Raw genomic sequence first — 24,705 nt, 5'->3', positions numbered from 1 at the left:
TATGTGTTTTCATCATGATGATAAACAGACTTGTATTTATATCCAGTAGTGCTTTTACAGTCTCCTGAGCACTCAGACGCTTTCACACACTTGCATACACCTTTTCACACACACATTCACACACTGGTGGCAGGGGTTCAGTATCTTGCACAACATACAACCAGGGGATTGAACCACCAACCTTCCTCTTGTAATGTCTCCATCTTGTGATTCTTTCCGACATGTTTGACACAGTCTTCACCTCGTCTTCTGTTGTCAACACTTCAGAAGAAGTTGAGGCACCGGGTGTCTGGTGGTATTATTAGATATCCTCTGTAGTTCAAGGAAACTGAGACACACTCACAGTTTAATATGTTATTACCACTGATGGAAATGTGTTGAAATAGATCTCTGTGTGTGTGTGTGTGTGTGTGTGTGTGGGTGGGTGTGTGTGTGTGTGTGTGTGGGTGGGTGGCTGATAAAGAAAGTGAGAGCTCTAAGAAGAAGTGGTGGGATGTTATATGATGATGCGCTAAGAAAATAAGTACTAACGGACTGACTGCAGCCACACAGCTCTCTGCAACAAACTGCCTCAACAAGTGATCCAGGACTGTGTTTAGAGCAAAGATGGACCCGTGACTGTGTCTGAAGGACACTTTAACAGCTTGTTGGAATAACATAACAACAAGTGCTGGTGTTCCTTGTATGTAAAATATATTTTGAAAAGGTTCTTACTAGCAATGACGAGGCAGTGTGAATGAGGTGAGCAGTCTCTTTTTCTCTCTTGTCTGATGCAATACAAGTTTGCACAACATGTACAACGTAACATATTTTGATGTTTCTGTTTGTAACTCTCTAAAGTACAAAGACACACTCAATAAAAGAAGCTAAACAGCCAAATTAATAAAGAATCAACTCAGACAAATGAGTGATTCATAGCGGAGGGGTGAGGATGAGTTCAGGAGTCAGTTCAGACACTTCACTGATATCACTGATGCTCAGTAAATATGAAGTAATGATGTTGTGGACTGTTTAATCACCAGCTGCAGAGCCTCCCTGTCCTGGACCGTGCACGAGTGATGCCAGTTTGTGATGTTTCCAGTCAGACAATAGACAAACTGGCAAGAGCTCCACATGGGAATTGAACAGAAATGATAAATTACACTGAAAGATAAAGTTGTAATGTACAAATAAAATCCTGAGACGGGAGGAAATAACTTTCATCAGTGCAATTGTATTGAGCAACAGTTAAAAAGGTCAAAGTGACCCACAGTGACTGTGCACAAGTCAGCAATATCACTGTGTGTGATACATGTGAACGAAGGGAAAGTGTGAAATGCTTTAAATGATTTAAATATCTTTATCATTTATCAATATCATCACATACATTACAGCATTATATGCACATGTAGTGATGTGATGTCATACAGACTTGCAGGGAGTCATGTGAATAAAAATACTCACGTGATATCAGCAGGAAAGCAGATAAATTCTTGTGTACGTGAGAAATAATATCTTCATAGATGTTCATAAAAGAGGAAGTCGACGTGGTATTAATTACAACATCTTAACAAGGAACCTGATGGTGAGTGTCATGTCAGTCCTGTGTGTGAATATGCTGACAGCCAACATGTTGCTGAGCCTCTTCTTTCTCTCAGGTGAGCTGTTTGTTCACTCACTTTTGTTTGGAGACATTTCTTGAATCATTGGAGTATTTGTGTCTCTGGGTTTGGTTTCCAGCTGGGGTCAGACTTGTGTGGGATTAAGTGGAGATTGTTATCTGCCTCTCGTAAACTGATGAAATGATCATTAACAGACTGAACAATGAAAACAGCCATAATGTAAAATATTACTGCTGAAGTATATTTTGTCTTTCTGTTAATGAAGATTGTTTTAAACATTTTGTTCATCACGATTCTGGTTTACAGGTGCTTTGGCTGATTGTACTCAGAGGTCAGGCCTCTTCATCACTGCACCAAAGAAGATGGAAGCACTGAGTGGATCTTGTTTGCAAATCCCATGTAACTTTAGATCTAAATCAGAACAAAAGTTTGACAGCAGCAGAGAAATCTTTGGAGTGTGGATTAAAAATGACTTTAGGTTTAAAGATTATCCAGACAATGTGATTTTCAACAGCAAGAAGACAAATAACATCTATCCAATGAAGATAACTGGAAACCTGAGAGAGAAAAACTGCACCACTTTATTTTCCACTTTAATCACTAGTTACACAAACACATACTACTTCAGGATTGAGAGCAACTCATTCAAGGCAACAGCTTCTTGTGATCCTCTTCAAATAACAGTTAAAGGTGAGAAAGTGTATTTTAGTCAGTCTATAACGCTATTAAAAATCTAAAAAGTTACACTTTTTCAATTGTAATTCTGATTAAAAACTGAGTCTGTAGTTAGAGTTTGACATTATATGGTCAAATATTAAAAATAAACAAAAGTGTCAGACAGTTTCAACTTTGGCATTTAAAACCACAAATCAATAATTCTCAAATAATTTCTTTAAAATATATGTTTGATTTGAACCCACAGATTCTCCTCGTCGCCCCACAATTGAGATCTCAGGTGATCTGAAGGAGAAGGAGTCTGTCACTATAACCTGCTCAGCTTTCACTCCCTGTCCACACTCCCCTCCTAAACTCACCTGGAATCTCCAACAAGACTCTCACAACAAAACAGAGGAAAACACAGATGGAAACTTTACAACTAAAATCCAGGAGACCATCACTCTGTCAGAGCAACATGATGGATACAACATCAGCTGTTCTGCCACATATCCTGTGAATGAAGGAAAAGATGTCAAGACAGCAGAGGAGACAAAGACTCTCAGTGTTTCATGTAAGACAACCAGAGTTTGTTATTGGATCCTGTCAGCACATGATACAAATAAAGGATCTTATTCAGGCTCTGATGTTACTCTCATATCTCACATCTCTGTCACATTTTCCTCAGATGCTCCTAAAAACACCTCAGTGTCCATCAGTGCATCAGCAGGTAGCTGGGTGAACCTGACCTGCTCCAGCAGAGCCAAGCCTCCCGTCAGCAGCTTCAGCTGGTTCAGGACCAGCAAAGATGGACTGATGAAAGTAGCTGAAGGACGCTTTTACAGCTTTAATGTGAAAGATGTTGGAGATTATTACTGTGTTGCCACAAATGATCTCGGGAGTCAGAGGTCATCAGAGATCCATCTGACTGAAGGTAAACTAGTCAGTAGCCTGCACTTGTTGTTACAATCACCCCTGCATGAACATTGTGACTCTAGCATTGCTTGAAAAGACACCTGATGGCTGCGACAACACAGATAGAACCTTCCCTCATAAAAAATTGTAATTGGTCTCCAGGACTTCCGTGGGAGGTAGCGCTAGGAGGAATCATTGTGATCATTGTGCTCATCTGTCTGGCTGTTTGCCTTTCGTAAGTATCCCTCATCAAAGATAATTAAGGGGACAGATAATGACTTCATCAGTGACAATAGAAAGGTCAATAGCAAACCGAAAACAACAGATATTATATTCCAAATATATACAAAAACATATGATTAAATACAGAACATATCAGAAATCACATTCAAGGTGGAGCACCAGTGGCCTCATGCCACTTGATTCAGCAGCTAGCACCAACATTTCTGCTCCACGTGTGATAATATCTATTTCCATCAGTCCTGATATTTTCCTAACACACCTGAAGAACAGTACAGATACTCTAACAGCCTCTCATGTCTTACAGGCATTTCAGATCCAAAAGTCCAACTCCACCACAGACTCAGGTGCGAAATTACTACAAAACTTTACAGACTGTGTGTTTTGCGCGCTTCACATCTGAAAAAATTCAATTCAAATCATTTGAAATGGGTCTGTAATTGTTCAAGATGAGAGGATAACACTGAAAATGTTCCTCTCATGTCTTATTCATGTTCTGGTACATGTTTGTACAGGGTCACACAGAAGAAGAAGAAGAAGAGGAAGAAGAAGAAGAAGAAGAAGAAGAAGACATCCATTATGGAGAGATTGACTTCTCCAGGCACAGACCTGAAGCGTCCTCTGACTCAGTGCAGGACAGTGGACAGCAGGAGGAGGAGACGCTGTATGCTGAGATCAAAGTGTCCGGGCCTGCAAACAGGTAAACACAGACGGCTGACGGCCCAGAGGATGTCTACACTCAAGTGAAGAAGAAATTAGTGATGCTGTTGTCGTTTGGAGTCTATATTAAATGTGCTTTAATGTTTAACTCATAAACCATGTTTCATATGTCTGCTGGTGTAGACACTGGAGCCTGGACAGAAAGACGTTGTGCAGCTTTACATGATCAGCATTTCTGTGTGATCCGTTATATGTATGGCAGATATGTGAAAATAAAAGTCCCATGTTAAAATAAAATAAATGAACACAACACCAGAAGAAGTTCTCTTTTTATGTTCCATTTTGAAAGGTTAGTGATTGAGTTTTGTGATATTTTTCACTCTTTTTGGCAACGGTTTTCAAGCAGTCATTTGTTTTGAAGATATTTATTTATTGCATTACAATGAAGTCCTTTTTGCTTTTCTTTTTTCTTTTTTTTTTTTATCTTACTTTGAATATTACCCAATAATCTTGGTCAAGTTTATTCATCCAACATTTTGCTTCATTTTGCGATTCACACATGCCCAATATTATCAGAAAGCAGTAACGTGCAAGAGGAGAGCTGTGGGACTCTCAACATGGGGTCAAATTCAAGAACCACTTGTTGAAACACTGGGAAAAAAAAAAAGGATCTGACACTTGGAGAGCAGCGAGGAGTGAACACAGTATACATGGCCTTTCTATCAGTCGGAGGCCGGTGGACTAACTCCAGCTTGATCACCTTCCTTGTTTCAGACAGAAATACATGCTACATATAGTGGACATGCAGAGGGAAAGTGGTAACAGCTCTGTTGCCTGTACTGCCTTTGGCTCTGTAAACTGGTGTGTAAGTCTGACAATAGGAAACTAAAGAAGAGAGAATCATCACTGGAAATATCCTCCTCACAATATACTATAACAATTGTGTTTTTAACCTTTTAATACCCAGCCCTTTTAAAATGCCACCATTGTAATATATATAATATACTTGCAAAAAATAAGCCATGTGGGCTTGCACATAACAGTTAAGAAGAAATGAGCCACAAAGAAGAAGACAAAGATGAGTCACAATGGATCTGAACCTTTTTAAAAATTAGAATAACTGACAACGTTAGAAAAATAGAAATACAGTTATGGATCCAGTTGTTTCTCACTTTTTCTTTCTTGTCTTATGCAATACATGGTTGTAAATGGACATTTCTGTTTGCACTTCCCTAAACTACAAAGACACACACACACACACAAAAAAAAAGAAGCTAGACAGACAATTTGATAAAGAATCAAGTCAGACAAACAAGCGATTTGATAGCGGAGTCTTGAGGATGAATTCAGGAGTCAGTTCAGACACTTCACTGATATCACTGATGCTCAGTAAATAAAAAACTAATGATGTCATGGACTGTTTAATCACCAGCTGGAGATATATTATTACTGCAAGGCCACAAATGATATCGGTAACCAAGTGTTGTCACAAGTTTGTTTAAATAATTCAGGTAAATGTAGAACTGGACTGAATCTGCTCATTTTGATTCATTCTTTTTTCTTCTTTTCTGCTTCTGCGTTGCTTCTTTGGTGTTTGTTAATTTAATTCCCCTGTACTGAACTTTTACTTAACAGGAAGTATAACTGTAGATCTATGTAGCTGAAACATTAAAATTTTTCTGTAGACAACTTGGACATGTAAAGTTTCAACTCACCCTTTCTATGATTTAACATGAACACTGTTTAAAGCTGTGTGCTGCAAACACAAGAGACCAAAACTGGGTGGTACCAACATGTATGAAACCATCTTTGTCTCATCGTTAACACCTCTGAATAACCAAAAGCATTTGGTGTGAGGCTGCATTTCTACATGCAGATGAAGGAGAGACTTGTTTTTGTGAGTGGTTGATAAACCAAAGTGACCGCGCTAAAGAGAAGTGGTGGGATGTAACCCGATAGATTCATGAAGAGAGTTCTGAGAAAAACCTGAGAGCTAAAAGGAAACAGGGAAGTTGGTTTGCTGCTTCTGTCAACAACATCATGTGCTCCACAGCTGTGTTCATTGTCCATGTATTGACTATGTATCGTTTGACTGGGACACTTTCCTTCACTTACTTTTTGTTGCTTTTTGTCTTCTGTCTGTACTGAAGGTCTCACATCTTCCTCTTTTGTCCCTCTGATATGTGTCTATGTCTACATCTGATATCTACTGGTCACCAAAGTCATAACTACATGTGATCAGTACATGAAGTCATGGTGCTGTGGTTTCTGTCTCCTTTTCTTTGTGTTTCCTGGGTTTTTGTGTTGTGTTTTGTTGTGTTTCCCTCCTGTGTTCCTGAGCTCCTCCTCAGCCTGATATTTCCTCCTCACCTGCCCTGCATCAGCTTTATTAGTCCTGTCCTGTTCCCAGTGTTGTTCTCAGCCCAGCAGCTCCTTCCTGCTCTCTTACTTCCTCCACTCATTTGTGTTTCTCCACCTCTCTCCACCTGCACCTCTTCCTCTTGTTACTTTAGTTTGGATTTAAGTCCAGTCATTAGTTCAGTCTTTGTCAAACTGTTGTGTTCCTGCTATTACTTTGAATAAATGTTCATCCATTTATCTGCCTGTTTTTAGTCTTCTGCATTTGCTCCAACTTTTCTGACCCAGTGAGAAAATGTTTGTTTTTTTGTATTTGTTGAAATAATTAAATATCATTGAATAGGTGCTAAAGTAAAGTTAAGACATACAGGCTCCAGTAAGTCTCCTGATAAAAATCACATTTGAAAATAAGTCATCTTCATTCTGATGAGCTGAAGTGAACTGTGTGAACAGGAAGGATGAAGACTTCTCTTATTTCTGCGGTATTTTAAAACCAGAAGTCTGTTTGCTTTTATACTACAACGTCTTAGTACAGACGTCTGTTACTGAGTCTGTTGGAGCTCTGCTGACACAAGTTATCTGACGTCTAATTTGGTAAGAACAGCTTTTACTGCTTTTTATATCTAAATTTGATCATTTTGGTTTGAATGTTTGACTTTGAAGTTGAAAGAACATGAATGATTTGTAGAAAAGATGTTTTGATTAAAATATTGAAAAGTACCTTTTTCTTTCAAATCCAGGTGATGAGTGTCATGTCAGTCCTGTGTGTGAATATGGTGACAGCCAACATGTTGCTGAGCCTCTTCTTTCTCTCAGGTGAGCTGTTTGTTCACTCACTTTTATTTTGACATTGATTGTTTATGGTATGGACTTCATTTAGAAACAAAGCAGAAAGAGCACTTTATCCTGCTGTTCATGTCCAGACTGCAAAGTGAAATGTTTGCTACTGACATTGTTAACAGAAGAGGGGAAAAGACCAGCAAACAACCTACTGCTGCTTTGTTTATTATTAATGTTGTCTTCCAAACTGTGTTATTCATGAATCTGCTTTACAGGTGTTTTGGCTGATTGTACTGCATATTCAGACCTCTTCATCACTGCACCAAAGAAGATGGAAGCACTGAGTGGATCTTGTTTGCAAATCCCATGTAACTTTAGTGCTAAATCAGAACAAGAGTTTGACAGCAACAGAGAAATCTTTGGAGTGTGGATTAAAAATGACCCCCACTTCAAAGATCATCTAGAGAATGTGATTTTTAACCGCTCAGTTAACACCCACAGAATTAATATGATTGGAAACCTGAGAGAGAAAAACTGCACCACTTTACTTTCCAGTTCAAACACTAGTTACACAAACACATACTACTTCAGGATTGAGAACAAACCATTCATGGCAACAGCTGTTTGTGATCCTCTTCAAATAAAAGTTGAAGGTAAGAGAGTTTAGTTTCTTTCAGTCAGTCTATAATGTTATTGGAAATATTAAAATTCACATCTGTTACATTTTAATTCTGATTAAACATTGAATTCATAGTTACTCAGTTATTCATAGTCATTAAATAGTCAAATTTTTAAGTGTCAGTCAATTTCAACTTTGGCATTTAAAAAACATCAATTAATAATTTTACAATGAGTTTCTTTAAAAATATATGTGTGATTTGAACCCACAGATTCTCCTCGTCGCCCCACAATTGAGATCTCAGGTGATCTGAAGGAGAAGGAGTCTGTCACTATAACCTGCTCAGCTTTCACTCCCTGTCCACACTCCCCTCCTAAACTCACCTGGAATCTCCAACAAGACTCTCACAACAAAATAGAGGAAAACACAGATGGAACCTTTACAACTAAAATCCAGGAGACCATCACTCTGTCAGAGCAACATGATGGATACAACATCAGCTGTTCTGCCACATATCCTGTGAATGAAGGAAAAGATGTCAAGACAGCAGAGGAGACAAAGACTCTCAGTGTTTCATGTAAGACAACCAGAGTTTGTTATTGGATCCTGTCAGCACATGATACAAATAAAGGATCTTATTCAGGCTCTGATGTTACTCTCATATCTCACATCTCTGTCACATTTTCCTCAGATGCTCCTAAAAACACCTCAGTGTCCATCAGTGCATCAGCAGGTAGCTGGGTGAACCTGACCTGCTCCAGCAGAGCCAAGCCTCCCGTCAGCAGCTTCAGCTGGTTCAGGATCAGCAAAGATGGACTGATGAAAGTAGCTGAAGGACACTTTTACAGCTTTAATGTGACAGATGGAGGAGATTATTACTGTGTGGCCACAAATGATCTCGGTAACCAGACGTCGTCACAGATCCATTTGAATGTTGCAGGTAAATGTAGAGCTGAACTGAATCAGCTCATTTAATCTCACCTGCTCTCCTTTGTTTTAGTTCCCTGTAAAGCTCTTTTAAATGCAAGTGTATGAAATGATTTTATCCAAATAATGACTACATCAATATTATTACATGTTTACATCCAACCTTGTTTTAGTCACCATAGTTTAACGTATTTCCTTTCTGATGAACAGGGAACTCTGTAGTCTGGGGTTCAGCTCTTGGAGGGATCGTGGTCGTCATACTCATCCTTGCAGTCTGTGTTTGGTGAGTGTCTCAAACCTTCATTCATGGAGAGGACCTGGATAAAGATGTAATTAAAGTGACTCATTCTCAAACTCTATAAAAGAAACAAGGGGAACAAAAGTATTTTACAAGCTTTTCTGTGACCTAGCTTCAACAAATTCCATTAACTTTACCACTAATCTGTGCCGAGTGGAATTTAATCTGGATTCTTTTTTTTCCACTGATGCACCTCAAATAAACCATCAGTTCATGTACTCCTATTGTCCCTTTAACCTAAAACCTGTAGAATTGTTCATCATGTCTTCCAGGTGGTTTAAGACTAAATATCAAACTACTCAACAAACTGAGGTGAGTGAAGAAACTTTATTGCACAGTACTGAAATGTTTGTCTCACATCTGTTCACAGTGATTGTGTCCTCTATTTCATGTGAAAACATTCCTTTAACAGTACGTAGAATCTGCAGATGTAACTGCTCACTGAGTGAAGCTACTGACAAAGCTAACATTAGCTTCCTAGTATATGACATATTTAAAGTGAAGAGCAGCAGCTGAGAGGGACAGACACAGTCTCCAAGTCAAATATTCACTACTGACTGGTCACCAGCAAGACCAGCACATGTTGTCTTTGAGTCCAATTTATCCAAAGAACCATTTAGTAAACTTTAGTATCCAGCTCACAACATTTCTTGTTTGATTCGTTTTTCAGAGTCAAAGAGACGACGAGCTGGCTCCTCAGCTACCACCCAGCATAGCAGAGGAAAACATCCACTATGGAGAGATCGACTTCTCCAAGCGCAGACCTGAACCGTCCTCTGACTCAGTGCAGGACAGTGGACAGCAGCAGGACACAGTGTATGCACAGGTCAATGTGTCCAAGCCAGCAAACACCTCCAGACACACTGCTGACGGGCCAGAGGATCTCTACGCTCACGTGAAGAAAAAATGAGTATTGTCTTGAGATCATATTTGACTTGGATTCATAATATAGATTCATTTGTTACGTATGCAAGATGTTTTATGTCACTTAATGTAGAAAAGACACTGGAGCCTAGATAAGAACATGTCATCTTCACTGCCTACAGTTAAATAAAGGGAAGCTCTAAACCTCCACACCCTGCAGCTCAGATGGTTTTGTGGGTTATCTCATCATCATGATTTGTATCCATGTGCTGACCTCATGCAGCTGTTACCAGGTGATTAGTGATCTGTAGGTCAGATATGTACAAGAAAAAGTCACAAAGCTCTAAATAGACACAAACATGTAGTGTAGTACAAGATTACAGTCTATTTCATTTCTAATCTTTGTGTGATTTAATGTTTATGTTATATTAGGGTCTGGGGGAAAAATTGACTCTGAATGGCTGCTGGGTATCAATTAAATCCTGATGTAAACTGTATGTTCACCATTCTAAGTTAATACGCTATAGCCTGTATATAAAATGAGCTTTGGCATCAGCTGGCTGCAGACACCTCAATGTTAGAAATGAATTCATTTCATTAAATGAATAAATGTGACTGTATTATTTACAACACAGTGTTATCCTTCAGTGCATCATCCTCTGAGCGCCACAGGATGGCGCTTGTAACACCAGCTGACTAAACTGTTCAGTGTTCAGTAATGAGACAGGTGGGTAATCTGAGTATGTGCCAACAAACACATGGACTATCATCTGTTAGTGGAAATCTTCATGTTGATCTCTCACAGTCGTTCAGTGTGTTTCATAAAGCTTTGTGTCTTGGTGTCAGCAGTGAGGACTCTGTAGATATTCCTACAAACACAATATGTAAAATATTTAACCTTCAATCATTTCACTGTATTTGTCATGTGGATGCGTGTGTGTGTGTGTGTGTGAGTGTGTGTGTGTGTAGGATGGTTGTAATGGTGTAGCTATTACAGTGGCTGCATTCACTTGTTGATGGTTTGTTATAACTCATTGTTTTAAGTCTTAGTGAGAATAAATCTTGACAAGATTTGTTTTGTCTTTTTATGACTTGAATTATTTCATACAGGTTTTATTCTGAAAGCAGAGAAATTTAACTTGTAACTCAGAAACTCATTAATTCAGCATATTTTTAATGATCAGCTTCATTCAGACAGACATACAGTGAGTAAACAACACCTTCTGTGTATCTCCTGAGTCTACGATCACAAACAGGCCTGGGGGACCAAACGTTGTAGCAGAAGTCAGATGAAAAGGAATCAAAATGAAAAACTAAAAGGATTTAAATGATTATGAAGATTTATAAAGGTGATATGTTGCAACAGATTTTTTGTGAGAGCACTCGGATATGGAAGAAGTCCATCGTTTGTTAAAGCAGCCAGCTCCAAAAAGCTTGTCTTTTTATTTCTGGATTTCAATTCAGAACATAAAATTTGGTCAAAATAATAAGCAAACTGATCAAATAGAACTGATACACAGAAAAGGTAACTGTATTCCAGTAAAGCGACAGAAACAAAGGTATGATATCAAAGAGTTGAAGTCTGTAACTATGCACATGTGCACAACGACAACACTCTCTCATCTGAAGTTAAACCAAATACATTCTAACACAATACACACCGGTTACTGAGATGAATATGTTATTCCTATTTCTTAAATGTCCAAGAAAACTAGTGAGGAGTGCTCCAGATAATCAACATCACTTCACTTTTAATAATATTAAAGGTCACAGTGTAATCGACAGCGTCAAAGCTAATTGTTAACCATAATCAGTATATTTGTTATTTAGTTTCATTTAACTGAGGAATCTAGAAAAATCACTGATGTGTTGACAGTGAAAGACATTCTCATTAAGGATGAACTGCATTAGTTCTCTGATGAACCCAGTTAAAACTTCTCATCTCTCCACAAGAACCAAACTACTCGTAACAGAACCCACTCTATATTTTACTTGTCAACATTTCACATCTACTGTCCACTTGAATCAAATCTACATGTGATCAGGAGGATAAAATGTTGATATGATATTTGTTACAAGAGAAGATGCTGCGTTGAGTCTCGTGATCAGTTAGTCATAAATTATGTACTAAAGTAAAGTAACTACATACAGGCTCCAGTAAGTTTCCTGATCAAAATCATATTTAATAATAAGTCATCTGCATTCTGATGAGCTGAAGACTTCCTCACTCACAATGTGTGAACAGGAAGGATGAAGACTTCTCTTATTTCTGCAGTATTTTAGTCGTGTGAAACCAGAAGGCTGTTTGCTTTTCTACTACATCGTCTTAGTAGAGACGTCTGTTACTGAGTCTGTTGGAGCTCTGCTGACACAAGTTATCGGATTTTTCAAAGACAATTATTTCTCCGTTTGAGCTGCAAGTTGATTTGGTAAGGTCAAATGTTACTGCTTTTTATTTATTCAAATGTTTAGATACTCTGCTTTTAAAGATAATACATGACATATTTTATTTGTTGGTGACACAAATTACAAGTTGCTTCAGTGACATTTTATCACATCTATGATCTCGATCTAACTCACACTGGTACATTTTTTATTTTCAGCCCCAGGTGATGAGTGTCATGTCAGTCCTGTGTGTGAATATGGTGACAGCCAACATGTTGCTGAGCCTCTTCTTTCTCTCAGGTGAGCTGTTTGTTCACTCACTTTTATTTGGAGACACTGATTATTTACAGTTTAGAGAGCAGACATCATACTGTTGCTTGTTCATCATCAATTTGTCTTCCACATTTTGTTAATCATGATTCTGCTTTACAGGTGTTTTGGCTGATTGTACTAAGTATTCAGACCTCTTCATCACTGCACCAAAGAAGATGGAAGCACTGAGTGGATCTTGTTTGCAAATCCCATGTAACTTTAGACCTAAATCAGAACAAGAGTTTGACAGCAGCAGAGAAATCTTTGGAGTGTGGATTAAAAATGACTCCAGGTTAAAAGATTATCCAAACAATGTGATTTTCAACAGCAGTAGGACAAATAACATCTATCCAATGAAGATAACTGGAAACTTGAGAGAGAAAAACTGCACCACTTTATTTTCCAGTTTGATCACTATTTACACAAACACATACTACTTCAGGATTGAGAGCAACTCATTCAAGGCAACAGCTTCTTGTGATCCTCTTCAAATAACAGTTAAAGGTAAGAGAGTTTAGTTTCTTTCAGTCAGTCTATAATGTTATTGTTCAGAATAAAATGGAAATCACTTACATATGAATACATTTAAATTCTGTTGTGTCATTATAGTTTGAGAGTAAATGGTCACATTATGGGGAAACTGTGTGATTGTAAGATTCTCTTTCAATTTTGGCAATGAAAAACACAAATTACTCAATTTGACATGATTTCTTTGATTTTTTAAAAATATATGTGTGATTTGAACCCACAGATTCTCCTCGTCGCCCCACAATTGAGATCTCAGGTGATCTGAAGGAGAAGGAGTCTGTCACTATAACCTGCTCAGCTTTCACTCCCTGTCCACACTCCCCTCCTAAACTCACCTGGAATCTCCAACAAGACTCTCACAACAAAATAGAGGAAAACACAGATGGAACCTTTACAACTAAAATCCAGGAGACCATCACTCTGTCAGAGCAACATGATGGATACAACATCAGCTGTTCTGCCACATATCCTGTGAATGTAGGAAAAGATGTCAAGACAGCAGAGGAGACAAAGACTCTCAGTGTTGCATGTAAGACAACCAGAGTTTGTTATTGGATCCTGTCAGCACATGATACAAATAAAGGATCTTATTCAGGCTCTGATGTTACTCTCATATCTCACATGTCTGTCACATTTTCCTCAGATGCTCCTAAAGACACCTCAGTGTCCATCAGCGCATCAGCAGGTAGCTGGGTGAACCTGACCTGCTCCAGCAGAGCCAAGCCTCCCGTCAGCAGCTTCAGCTGGTTCAGGACCAGCAAAGATGGACTGATGAAAGTAGCTGAAGGACACTTTTACAGCTTTAATGTGACAGATGGAGGAGATTATTACTGTGTGGCCACAAATGATCTCGGTAACCAGACGTCGTCACAGATCCATTTGAATGTTGCAGGTAAATGTAGAACTGAACCGAATCTGCTCATTTTAGTCTGCGCTTTTCTTATTTTTATCTGCGTTGGTGTTTCTTGTTTGTTTGTTTTAGTGAAGCACTTTTGACTGCATTCTTATGAATTGATTCTGGAGTAATAGACACTTACTTGGAGAGTATCTCAGCATCTTGTGGTGGCTGGAGAACATTTATCATTAAATAAAGTCTGTGTTTCATGATGTACAAGTTTACATTTGAGGTTAACAGAAGGAATTAAAGTTCAGGATGTTTCAGAGTCGTAACATTTTCCATTAAGGAGAAGGTGACCGTGCTGTCTTGTTACAGAGTTTGGCCTTTCTGTCCACGTTATAGTTACAGATGGAGGAGATTATTACTGTGTGGCCACAAATGATCTCGGTAACCAGACGTCGTCACAGATTCCCTTGAATGTTGCAGGTAAATGTAGAGCTGAACTGAATCTGCTCATTTTAGTCTGCGCTTTTTTTCTTTTTTTCTGCTTTAGTGTTTCTTGGTTGTTTGTTTTAGTGAAGCCCTTTTGACTGCATTCTTATGAATTGTTTCTAGAATACTAAACACTTACTTGGAGAGTATCTCAGCATCTTGTGGTGGCTGGAGAACATTTATCATTAAATAAAGTCTGTGTTTTATGATGTACAAGTTTACATTTGAGGTTAACAGAAGGAATTAAAGTTCAGGATGTTTCAGAGTCGTAACATTTTCCATTAAGGAGAAGGTGACCGTGCTGTCTTGTTACAGAGTTTGGCCTTTCTGTCCACGTTACAGTGAAGATCCTGGGAGTCATAATGCTCTACAGTACAATCGTCATCTTTGAGTGGTGAGACCAACTTTTCTATGATGTGATCATTTCCAGCTGCAGACTTATTGTTCTCTTTAAAATGTTTCACTTGTATTCATGTTTGTTTATTCCATCTTCTTTTCTTTCAGCTGCTTCAGATCAAGATGCTGCAACAAACCAGTGAAGGTAAGCTGCCAGATGAGGACAGCTGCATTATTCTGTCAACAGTCAGTTGTCTTCATCTCATTAAGGAGAGCTGATCTCACTTTATATTAGACTTTGATTTACCAAGACAAGCTCAAGAGCTGCAGAGCTGCATTAATCTTACTGCAGAGAACCAACACCTCTCTCTCTCTGTCTCTCTCTCTCTCTGTCTCTCTCTCTCTCTCTCTCTTTCTCTCTCTCTGTCTCTCTCTCTGTCTCTCTCTCTCTCTCTGTCTGTCTCTCTCTCTCTGTCTCTCTCTCTCTCTCTCTCTCTCTCTCTCTCTCTCTCTCTGTCTCTCTCTCTCTCTCTCTCTGTCTCTCTCTCTCTCTCTCTCTGTCTCTCTCTCTCTCTCTCTCTCTCTCTCTCTCTCTCTCTCTGTCTCTCTCTCTCTCTCTCTCTCTCTCTCTCTCTCTCTCTCTCTCTGTCTCTCTCTCTCTCTCTCTGTCTCTCTCTCTCTCTCTCTCTCTCTCTCTCTGTCTCTCTCTCAGGACTCAGATGAATCAGACTGTGTCAACAGAGTGATTGAGATTCAGGCATCATGAAGGAGAAGAGGAAGACGTCACGTTCACCATAAATGGAATATTTCTCTGTTTCATCATTAGTTTGTGTAACATTGAGCTGATTTATTGCATGTTTATGTAAATCCTTTTTCTTCTGCTGAATTGTGTTTTCTTATGCTTTCTTATTTCTTCTATGACTAACATTTACACTTTTTAAGGTCTTTAAACTTGACTTCTCCTTTGTTGTTGTATTGTACACCGCTCACAAAGAATGACACAAACAGCCTTTTCTACTCCAATAAGTTTGTATTACAGCTGTAGCTGATGGTCACATGTTTGCTTTAGTTACCTTGTGTGTGATTATGTAAATATAATCTCATCACTATTGGATCTGTATGAGGGCTCTCGTCACTAATTACTAAAGTCTCAAAGACTAAAGTAATAAGAAATTAATTAGAAAGTATCTTGTGTTAGTGAGGATTTCATGATTTGATGTGAATCAGTGCTGTTGTTGATTTTCCTGTTTGTCTGTGCTGCAGGAATGACTTTAATAAAACATGAACTTGTGGCTCTGAGTCTGTCTGAGCTCTGATTAGCTGTGAGCTTTTTCTACTTTAAGTCATGAGTGGTTCATCCACCAGCAGCTGGTCATGGTGACACTTTGAACTGCTCCTATTCACAACTCGGATCTAAATTCATCACTAGTCACCAACACAGACATGAACAGTGATGCAGATATTTGTGTTGCAGCTTTTAGAATTCATAGTTTGTGTCAAAATCATCTGATATCCTTAAAAAAGGCTGAATATCTCAATATAACAACCAGCATAAAGGTCATATCATTACTAAATAACAATGAAAAAGGATGATTTGTTAGTTCAATGTTGCTGAAAATGCAAATTTCAATGTTATTATTATTTATTATTATAATTCAGTCAAACATTCTTGGCTACATGAGGCTCGAGGTCATTCTATCATGTGTGTATGGTTTACATGTGTAGACGACTGCTGAATTAAAAGCAATCATAGAATTTTGTGGTTGATGAACTAAAGTTATTAAAGAGGAGTGTTGGACAGTAAACTGATGATCATGTTCGGAGTGCTGAGGAAACACTGAGAACTTTTACTGAACAGGAAGTATAACTGTAGATCTATGTAGCTGAAAAAATTGAATTTCTGTGTAAAGTAGACGAGTTACACATGTAAAGTTTCAACTCACCCTTTCTATGATTTAACATGAACACTGTTTAAAGCTGTGTGCTGCAAACACAAGAGACCAAAACTGGGTGGTACCAACATGTATGAAACCATCTTTGTCTCATCGTTAACACCTCTGAATAACCAAAAGCATTTGGTGTGAGGCTGCATTTATACATGCAGATGAAGGAGAGACTTGTTTCTGTGAGTGGCTGATAAACCAAAGTGACCGCGCTAAAGAGAAGTGGTGGGATGTAACCCGATAGATTCATGAACAGAGCTCTGAGAAAAACCTGAGAGCTAAAAGGAAACAGGGAAGTTGGTTTGCTGCTTCTGTCAACAAGTCCTCCACACAGCTCTCTGAGACAAAATGTCTTCATCATGTGCTCCACAGCTGTGTTCATTGTCCATGTATTGACTATGTATCGTTTGACTGGGACACTTTCCTTCACTTACTTTTTGTCAACCGATCATCCAAATCTTTACCTGCTGTGACTCAGTTTCCTTTAAAATACCTGATCACTCCAGTATTTAACCTAACAGTCCCAGCTGGTGAGATCAGCTGTATGAGAAGCAGCTCTGTGGAAACGTCCAATTTAAAACCTCTCATCTTCATGATAATCAACAATCAAAAGTTGACAGGGAACTTCATAGATGTTTTCCAGCTCCAGCAGTCAGGGTTACTACCAGTCATGACATCTTGTTTTGTCTTACATGATTCTGTCGCCATGAACACAGCTGGAAAATGTCCCAACTTCTAATTAAAACTATCAGGTGGTTTGGAGCTTCCAGGCATTTAAACACAGCCGTCATTTCTCACTTGTTAGCAATCAGCAGTCACCACCATCCTGTGTACCTCCTAGAATTAAAAACTAAAATCAAATTGTACACAAATAATAACATCTGTACACATCAAATATATTATTAAAGGACATATATCATATTTGTGGTGATGATATATACCATCATACAGTCAGTCTTCAGTATTGTTGCCTCACTCGTGGAAAAAAAGGAGTTACTGAAGAACAGACCACTCAGCAGGTAGAGCAGGTCGACCAGTGATTGGAAGGTCGCAGGTTCAAATCCCGGCTCCGGCATTATTGAGCTGCATGTTGAAGTGCCCTTGAGCGAGATACTGAACCCCACATTGCTCATCAGTGAGGCCCTGCGATGAGCTGGTGACTTGTCCAGGGAGCACCCTGCCCTCCCCCTGAGACAAGGCTGGGATTGGCTCCAGCAGCAACACCCCGCGACCCCATGGAAATCTTGTGGCCATATCGCCCAGCCCTTTGTGTTTCCTGGGTTTTTGTGTTGTGTTTTGTTGTGTTTCCCTCCTGTGTTCCTGAGCTCCTCCTCAGCCTGATATTTCCTCCTCACCTGCCCTGCATCAGCTTTATTAGTCCTGTCCTGTTCCCAGTGTTGTTCTCAGCCCAGCAGCTCCTTCCTGCTCTCTTACTTCCTCCACTCATTTGTGTTTCTCCACCTCTCTCCACCTGCACCTCTTCCTCTTGTTACTTTAGTTTGGATTTAAGTCCAGTCATTAGTTCAGTCTTTGTCAAACTGTCGTGTTCTTGCTGCTGCTGTTACTTTGAATAAATGTTCCTCCACTGATCTGCCTGTTTTAAATCTTCTACAGGCTCCACCTTTTCTGACCCAGTGTGATAAAGTTATATTTGAGTATTTGTTGAAATATGTTTAATATCGTTGTTAGTCATAAATTATGTACCAAAGTAAAGTAAATACATACAGGCTCCAGTAAGTTTCCTCATCAAATTATATTTAATAATAAGTCATCTGCATTCTGATGAGCTGAAGACTTCCTCACTCACAATGTGTGAACAGGAAGGATGAAGACTTCTCTTATTTCTGCAGTATTTTAGTCGCGTGAAACCAGAAGGCTGTTTGCTTTTCTACTACATCGTCTTAGTAGAGACGTCTGTTACTGAGTCTGTTGGAGCTCTGCTGACACAAGTTATCTGATTTTTCAAAGACAATTATTTCTCCGTTTGAGCTGCAAGTTGATTTGGTAAGGTCAAATGTTACTGCTTTTTATTTATTCAAATGTTTAGATACTCTGCTTTTAAAGATAATACATGACATATTTTATTTGTTGGTGACACAAATTACAAGTTGCTTCAGTGACATTTTATCACATCTATGATCTCGATCTAACTCACACTGGTACATTTTTTATTTTCAGCCCCAGGTGATGAGTGTCATGTCAGTCCTGTGTGTGAATATGGTGACAGCCAACATGTTGCTGAGCCTCTTCTTTCTCTCAGGTGAGCTGTTTGTTCACTCACTTTTATTTGGAGACACTGATTATTTACAGTTTAGAGAGCAGACATCATACTGTTGCTTGTTCATCATCAATTTGTCTTCCACATTTTGTTAATCATGATTCTGCTTTACAGGTGTTTTGGCTGATTGTACTCAGATTTCAAACCTCTTCATCACTGCACCAAATAAGATGGAAGCACTGAGTGGATCTTGTTTGCAAATCCCATGTAACTTTAGACCTAAATCAGAACAAAAGTTTAACAGCAGCAGAGAAATCTTTGGAGTGTGGATTAAAAATAAATCTGGTTTTAAAGATCATCCAAACAATGTGATTTTCAACAGCAGTGGGACAAATAACACCTATCCAATGAACATAACTGGAAACCTGAGAGAGAAAAACTGCACCACTTTATTTTCCAGTTTAATCACTAGTTACACAAACACATACTACTTCAGGATTGAGAGCAACTCATTCAAGGCAACAGCTGTCTGTGATCCTCTTCAAATAACAATTGAAGGTAAGAGAGTTAAGTTTCGTTCAGTCAGTCTATAATGTTATTGTTCAGAATAAAATGGAAATCACTTACATATGAATACATTTAAATTCTGTTGTGTCATTATAGTTTGAGAGTAAATGGTCACATTATGGGGAAACTGTGTGATTGTAAAATTCTCTTTCAATTTTGGAAAAGAAAAACACAAATTACTCAATTTTACATGATTTCTTTGATTTTTAAAAAAATATATGTGTGATTTGAACCCACAGATTCTCCTCGTCGCCCCACAATTGAGATCTCAGGTGATCTGAAGGAGAAGGAGTCTGTCACTATAACCTGCTCAGCTTTCACTCCCTGTCCACACTCCCCTCCTAAACTCACCTGGAATCTCCAACAAGACTCTCACAACAAAATAGAGGAAAACACAGATGGAACCTTTACAACTAAAATCCAGGAGACCATCACTCTGTCAGAGCAACATGATGGATACAACATCAGCTGTTCTGCCACATATCCTGTGAATGAAGGAAAAGATGTCAAGACAGCAGAGGAGACAAAGACTCTCAGTGTTGCATGTAAGACAACCAGAGTTTGTTATTGGATCCTGTCAGCACATGATACAAATAAAGGATCTTATTCAGGCTCTGATGTTACTCTCATATCTCACATCTCTGTCACATTTTCCTCAGATGCTCCTAAAGACACCTCAGTGTCCATCAGTGCATCAGCAGGTAGCTGGGTGAACCTGACCTGCTCCAGCAGAGCCAAGCCTCCCGTCAGCAGCTTCAGCTGGTTCAGGACCAGCAAAGATGGACTGATGAAAGTAGCTGAAGGACACTTTTACAGCTTTAATGTGACAGATGGAGGAGATTATTACTGTGTGGCCACAAATGATCTCGGTAACCAGACGTCGTCACAGATCCATTTGAATGTTGCAGGTAAATGTAGAGCTGAACTCAATCTGCTCATTTAATCTCACCTGCTCTCCTTTGTTTTCGTTCCCTGTAAAGCTCTTTTAAATGCAAGTGTATGAAATGATTTTATCCAAATAATGACTACATCAATATTATTACATGTTTACATCCAACCTTGTTTTTTTAGTCACCATAGTTTAACGTATTTCCTTTCTGATGAACAGGGAACTCTGTAGTCTGGGGTTCAGCTCTTGGAGGGATCGTGGTCGTCATACTCATCCTTGCAGTCTGTGTTTGGTGAGTGTCTCAAACCTTCATTCATGGAGAGGACCTGGATAAAGATGTAATTAAAGTGACTCATTCTCAAACTCTATAAAAGAAACAAGGGGAACAAAAGTATTTTACAAGCTTTTCTGTAACCTAGCTTCAACAAATTCCATTAACTTTACCACTAATCTGTGCCGAGTGGAATTTAATCTGGATTCTTTTTTTTCCACTGATGCACCTCAAATAAACCATCAGTTCATGTACTCCTATTGTCCCTTTAACCTAAAACCTGTAGAATTGTTCATTATGTCTTCCAGGTGGTTTAAGACTAAATATCAAACTACTCAACAAACTGAGGTGAGTGAAGAAATTTTATTGCACAGTACTGAAATGTTTGTCTCACATCTGTTCGCAGTGATTGTGTCCTCTATTTCATGTGAAAACATTCCTTTAACAGTACGTAGAATCTGCAGATGTAACTGCTCACTGAGTGAAGCTACTGACAAAGCTAACATTAGCTTCCTAGTATATGACATATTTAAAGTGAAGAGCAGCAGCTGAGAGGGACAGACACAGTCTCCAAGTCAAATATTTACTACTGACTGGTCACCAGCAAGACCAGCACATGTTGTCTTTGAGTCCAATTTATCCAAAGAACCATTTAGTAAACTTTAGTATCCAGCTCACAACATTTCTTGTTTGATTCGTTTTTCAGAGTCAAAGAGACGACGAGCTGGCTCCTCAGCTACCACCCAGCATAGCAGAGGAAAACATCCACTATGGAGAGATCGACTTCTCCAAGCGCAGACCTGAACCGTCCTCTGACTCAGTGCAGGACAGTGGACAGCAGCAGGACACAGTGTATGCACAGGTCAATGTGTCCAAGCCAGCAAACACCTCCAGACACACTGCTGACGGGCCAGAGGATCTCTACGCTCACGTGAAGAAAAAATGAGTATTGTCTTGAGATCATATTTGTCTTGGATTCATAATATAGATTCATTTGTTACGTATGCAAGATGTTTTATGTCACTTAATGCAGAAAAGACACTGGAGCCTAGATAAGAACATGTCATCTTCACTGCCTACAGTTAAATAAAGGGAAGCTCTAAACCTCCACACCCTGCAGCTCAGATGGTTTTGTGGGTTATCTCATCATCATGATTTGTATCCATGTGCTGACCTCATGCAGCTGTTACCAGGTGATTAGTGATCTGTAGGTCAGATATGTACAAGAAAAAGTCACAAAGCTCTAAATAGACACAAACACATGTAGTGTAGTACAAGATTACAGTCTATTTCATTTCTAATCTTTGTGTGATTTAATGTTTATGTTATATTAGGGTCTGGGGGAAAAATTGACTCTGATTGGCTGCTGGGTATCAATTATATCCTGATGTAAACTGTATGTTCACCATTCTAAGTTAATACGCTATAGCCTGTATATAAAATAAGCATTGGCATCAGCTGGCTGCAGACACCTCAATGTTAGAAATGAATTCATTTCATTAAATGAATAAAAGTGACTGTATTATTTACAACACAGTGTTATCCTTCAGTGCATCATCCTCTGAGCGCCACAGGATGGCGCCTGTAACACCAGCTGACTAAACTGTTCAGTGTTCAGTAATGAGACAGGTGGGTAATCTGAGTATGTGCCAACAAACACATGGACTATCATCTGTTAGTGGAAATCTTCATGTTGATCTCTCACAGTCGTTCAGTGTGTTTCATAAAGCTTTGTGTCTTGGTGTCAGCAGTGAGGACTCTGTAGATATTCCTACAAACACGATATGTAAAATATTTAACCTTCAATCATTTCACTGTATTTGTCATGTGGATGCATGTGTGTGTGAGTGTGTGTGTGTGTAGGATGGTTGTAATGGTGTAGCTATTACAGTGGCTGCATTCACTTGTTGATGGTTTGTTATAACTCATTGTTTTAAGTCTTAGTGAGAATAAATCTTGACAAGATTTGTTTTGTCTTTTTATGACTTGAATTATTTCATACAGGTTTTATTCTGAAAGCAGAGAAATTTAACTTGTAACTCAGAAACTCATTAATTCAGCATATTTTTAATGATCAGCTTCATTCAGACAGACATACAGTGAGTAAACAACACCTTCTGTGTATCTCCTGAGTCTACGATCACAAACAGGCCTGGGGGACCAAACGTTGTAGCAGAAGTCAGATGAAAAGGAATCAAAATGAAAAACTAAAAGGATTTAAATGATTATGAAGATTTATAAAGGTGATATGTTGCAACAGATTTTTTGTGAGAGCACTCGGATATGGAAGAAGTCCATCGTTTGTTAAAGCAGCCAGCTCCAAAAAGCTTGTCTTTTTATTTCTGGATTTCAATTCAGAACATAAAATTTGGTCAAAATAATAAGCAAACTGATCAAATAGAACTGATACACAGAAAAGGTAACTGTATTCCAGTAAAGCGACAGAAACAAAGGTATGATATCAAAGAGTTGAAGTCTGTAACTATGCACATGTGCACAACGACAACACTCTCTGGTCTGAAGTTAAACCAAATACATTCTAACACAATACACACCGGTTACTGAGATGAATATGTTATTCCTATTTCTTAAATGTCCAAGAAAACTAGTGAGGAGTGCTCCAGATAATCAACATCACTTCACTTTTAATAATATTAAAGGTCACAGTGTAATCGACAGCGTCAAAGCTAATTGTTAACCATAATCAGTATATTTGTTATTTAGTTTCATTTAACTGAAGAATCTAGAAAAATCACTGATGTGTTGACAGTGAAAGACATTCTCATTAAGGATGAACTGCATTAGTTCTCTGATGAACCCAGTTAAAACTTCTCATCTCTCCACAAGAACCAAACTACTCGTAACAGAACCCACTCTATATTTTACTTGTCAACATTTCACATCTACTGTCCACTTGAATCAAATCTACATGTGATCAGGAGGATAAAATGTTGATATGATATTTGTTACAAGAGAAGATGCTGCGTTGAGTCTCGTGATCAGTTAGTCATAAATTATGTACTAAAGTAAAGTAACTACATACAGGCTCCAGTAAGTTTCCTGATCAAAATCATATTTAATAATAAGTCATCTGCATTCTGATGAGCTGAAGACTTCCTCACTCACAATGTGTGAACAGGAAGGATGAAGACTTCTCTTATTTCTGCAGTATTTTAGTCGTGTGAAACCAGAAGGCTGTTTGCTTTTCTACTACATCGTCTTAGTAGAGACGTCTGTTACTGAGTCTGTTGGAGCTCTGCTGACACAAGTTATCGGATTTTTCAAAGACAATTATTTCTCCGTTTGAGCTGCAAGTTGATTTGGTAAGGTCAAATGTTACTGCTTTTTATTTATTCAAATGTTTAGATACTCTGCTTTTAAAGATAATACATGACATATTTTATTTGTTGGTGACACAAATTACAAGTTGCTTCAGTGACATTTTATCACATCTATGATCTCGATCTAACTCACACTGGTACATTTTTTATTTTCAGCCCCAGGTGATGAGTGTCATGTCAGACCTGTGTGTGAATATGGTGACAGCCAACATGTTGCTGAGCCTCTTCTTTCTCTCAGGTGAGCTGTTTGTTCACTCACTTTTATTTGGAGACACTGATTATTTACAGTTTAGAGAGCAGACATCATACTGTTGCTTGTTTATCATCGATTTGTCTTCCACATTTTGTTAATCATGATTCTGCTTTACAGGTGTTTTGGCTGATTGTACTAAGTATTCAGACCTCTTCATCACTGCACCAAAGAAGATGGAAGCACTGAGTGGATCTTGTTTGCAAATCCCATGTAACTTTACATCTAAATCAGAACAAGAGTTTAACAGCAGCAGAGAAATCTTTGGAGTGTGGATTAAAAATAAATCTGGTTTTAAAGGTTATCCAGACAATGTGATTTTCAACAGCAGTAGGACAAATAACATCTATCCAATGAACATAACTGGAAACCTGAGAGAGAAAAACTGCACCACTTTATTTTCCAGTTTAATCACTAGT

The 24,705-nt window shown here is 38.6% G+C and overlaps 3 protein-coding genes across 3 annotated transcripts in view; all 3 read left to right on the top strand.

Annotated features, from left to right (window-relative positions):
- Positions 1 to 58: 58 nt before the first annotated feature.
- LOC119008464 (sialoadhesin-like) lies at positions 59 to 10,980 on the top strand. Its single transcript, XM_037078792.1, has 9 exons — positions 59 to 1,637; positions 1,908 to 2,291; positions 2,524 to 2,829; positions 2,944 to 3,189; positions 8,099 to 8,404; positions 8,519 to 8,767; positions 8,965 to 9,037; positions 9,325 to 9,364; positions 9,723 to 10,980. Exons 1-9 carry the CDS (start codon positions 1,562 to 1,564, stop codon positions 9,960 to 9,962), a joined length of 1,920 nt encoding a protein of 639 aa, XP_036934687.1. The 5' UTR covers positions 59 to 1,561; the 3' UTR covers positions 9,963 to 10,980.
- A 1,278-nt stretch (positions 10,981 to 12,258) lies between these two features.
- Positions 12,259 to 24,705, top strand: part of LOC119008463 (B-cell receptor CD22-like) — a 23,108-nt gene continuing 10,661 nt past the window's right edge. The window contains exons 1-7 of the mRNA XM_037078790.1: positions 12,259 to 12,345; positions 12,520 to 12,601; positions 12,734 to 13,117; positions 13,365 to 13,670; positions 13,785 to 14,033; positions 19,775 to 20,080; positions 20,195 to 20,443. Coding sequence (XP_036934685.1) covers positions 12,529 to 12,601; positions 12,734 to 13,117; positions 13,365 to 13,670; positions 13,785 to 14,033; positions 19,775 to 20,080; positions 20,195 to 20,443 — 1,567 coding nt within the window. The 5' untranslated portion in view covers positions 12,259 to 12,345; positions 12,520 to 12,528. The remainder of the gene's footprint in view (positions 12,346 to 12,519; positions 12,602 to 12,733; positions 13,118 to 13,364; positions 13,671 to 13,784; positions 14,034 to 19,774; positions 20,081 to 20,194; positions 20,444 to 24,705) is intronic.
- LOC119008461 (vascular cell adhesion protein 1-like) overlaps positions 23,976 to 24,705 on the top strand; it is a 4,272-nt gene continuing 3,542 nt past the window's right edge. Inside the window, exons 1-3 of the mRNA XM_037078787.1 lie at positions 23,976 to 24,018; positions 24,193 to 24,274; positions 24,407 to 24,705. The exon at positions 24,407 to 24,705 is cut by the window's right edge and continues 85 nt beyond it. Of these exons, the coding sequence (XP_036934682.1) occupies positions 24,202 to 24,274; positions 24,407 to 24,705 (372 nt within the window). The 5' untranslated portion in view covers positions 23,976 to 24,018; positions 24,193 to 24,201. The remainder of the gene's footprint in view (positions 24,019 to 24,192; positions 24,275 to 24,406) is intronic.

The sequence above is a fragment of the Acanthopagrus latus genome, chromosome 19 (assembly GCF_904848185.1).
Source record: "Acanthopagrus latus isolate v.2019 chromosome 19, fAcaLat1.1, whole genome shotgun sequence".
Classification (NCBI taxonomy): Eukaryota; Metazoa; Chordata; class Actinopteri; order Spariformes; family Sparidae; genus Acanthopagrus; species Acanthopagrus latus.
This window is presented reverse-complemented; position numbering and strand designations above follow the sequence as displayed.

What these genes read in the sequence shown, in the direction of transcription:
- LOC119008464 (XM_037078792.1), top strand. Translation starts at nt 1,562, where the DNA reads ATGGTGAGTGTCATGTCAGTCCTGTGTGTGAATATGCTGACAGCCAAC. An exon ending in GAGCCTCTTCTTTCTCTCAG is followed by an intron (nt 1,638 to 1,907) that starts GTGAGCTGTTTG and finishes TCTGGTTTACAG; the next exon opens with GTGCTTTGGCTGATTGTACT. An exon ending in TCTTCAAATAACAGTTAAAG is followed by an intron (nt 2,292 to 2,523) that starts GTGAGAAAGTGT and finishes TTGAACCCACAG; the next exon opens with ATTCTCCTCGTCGCCCCACA.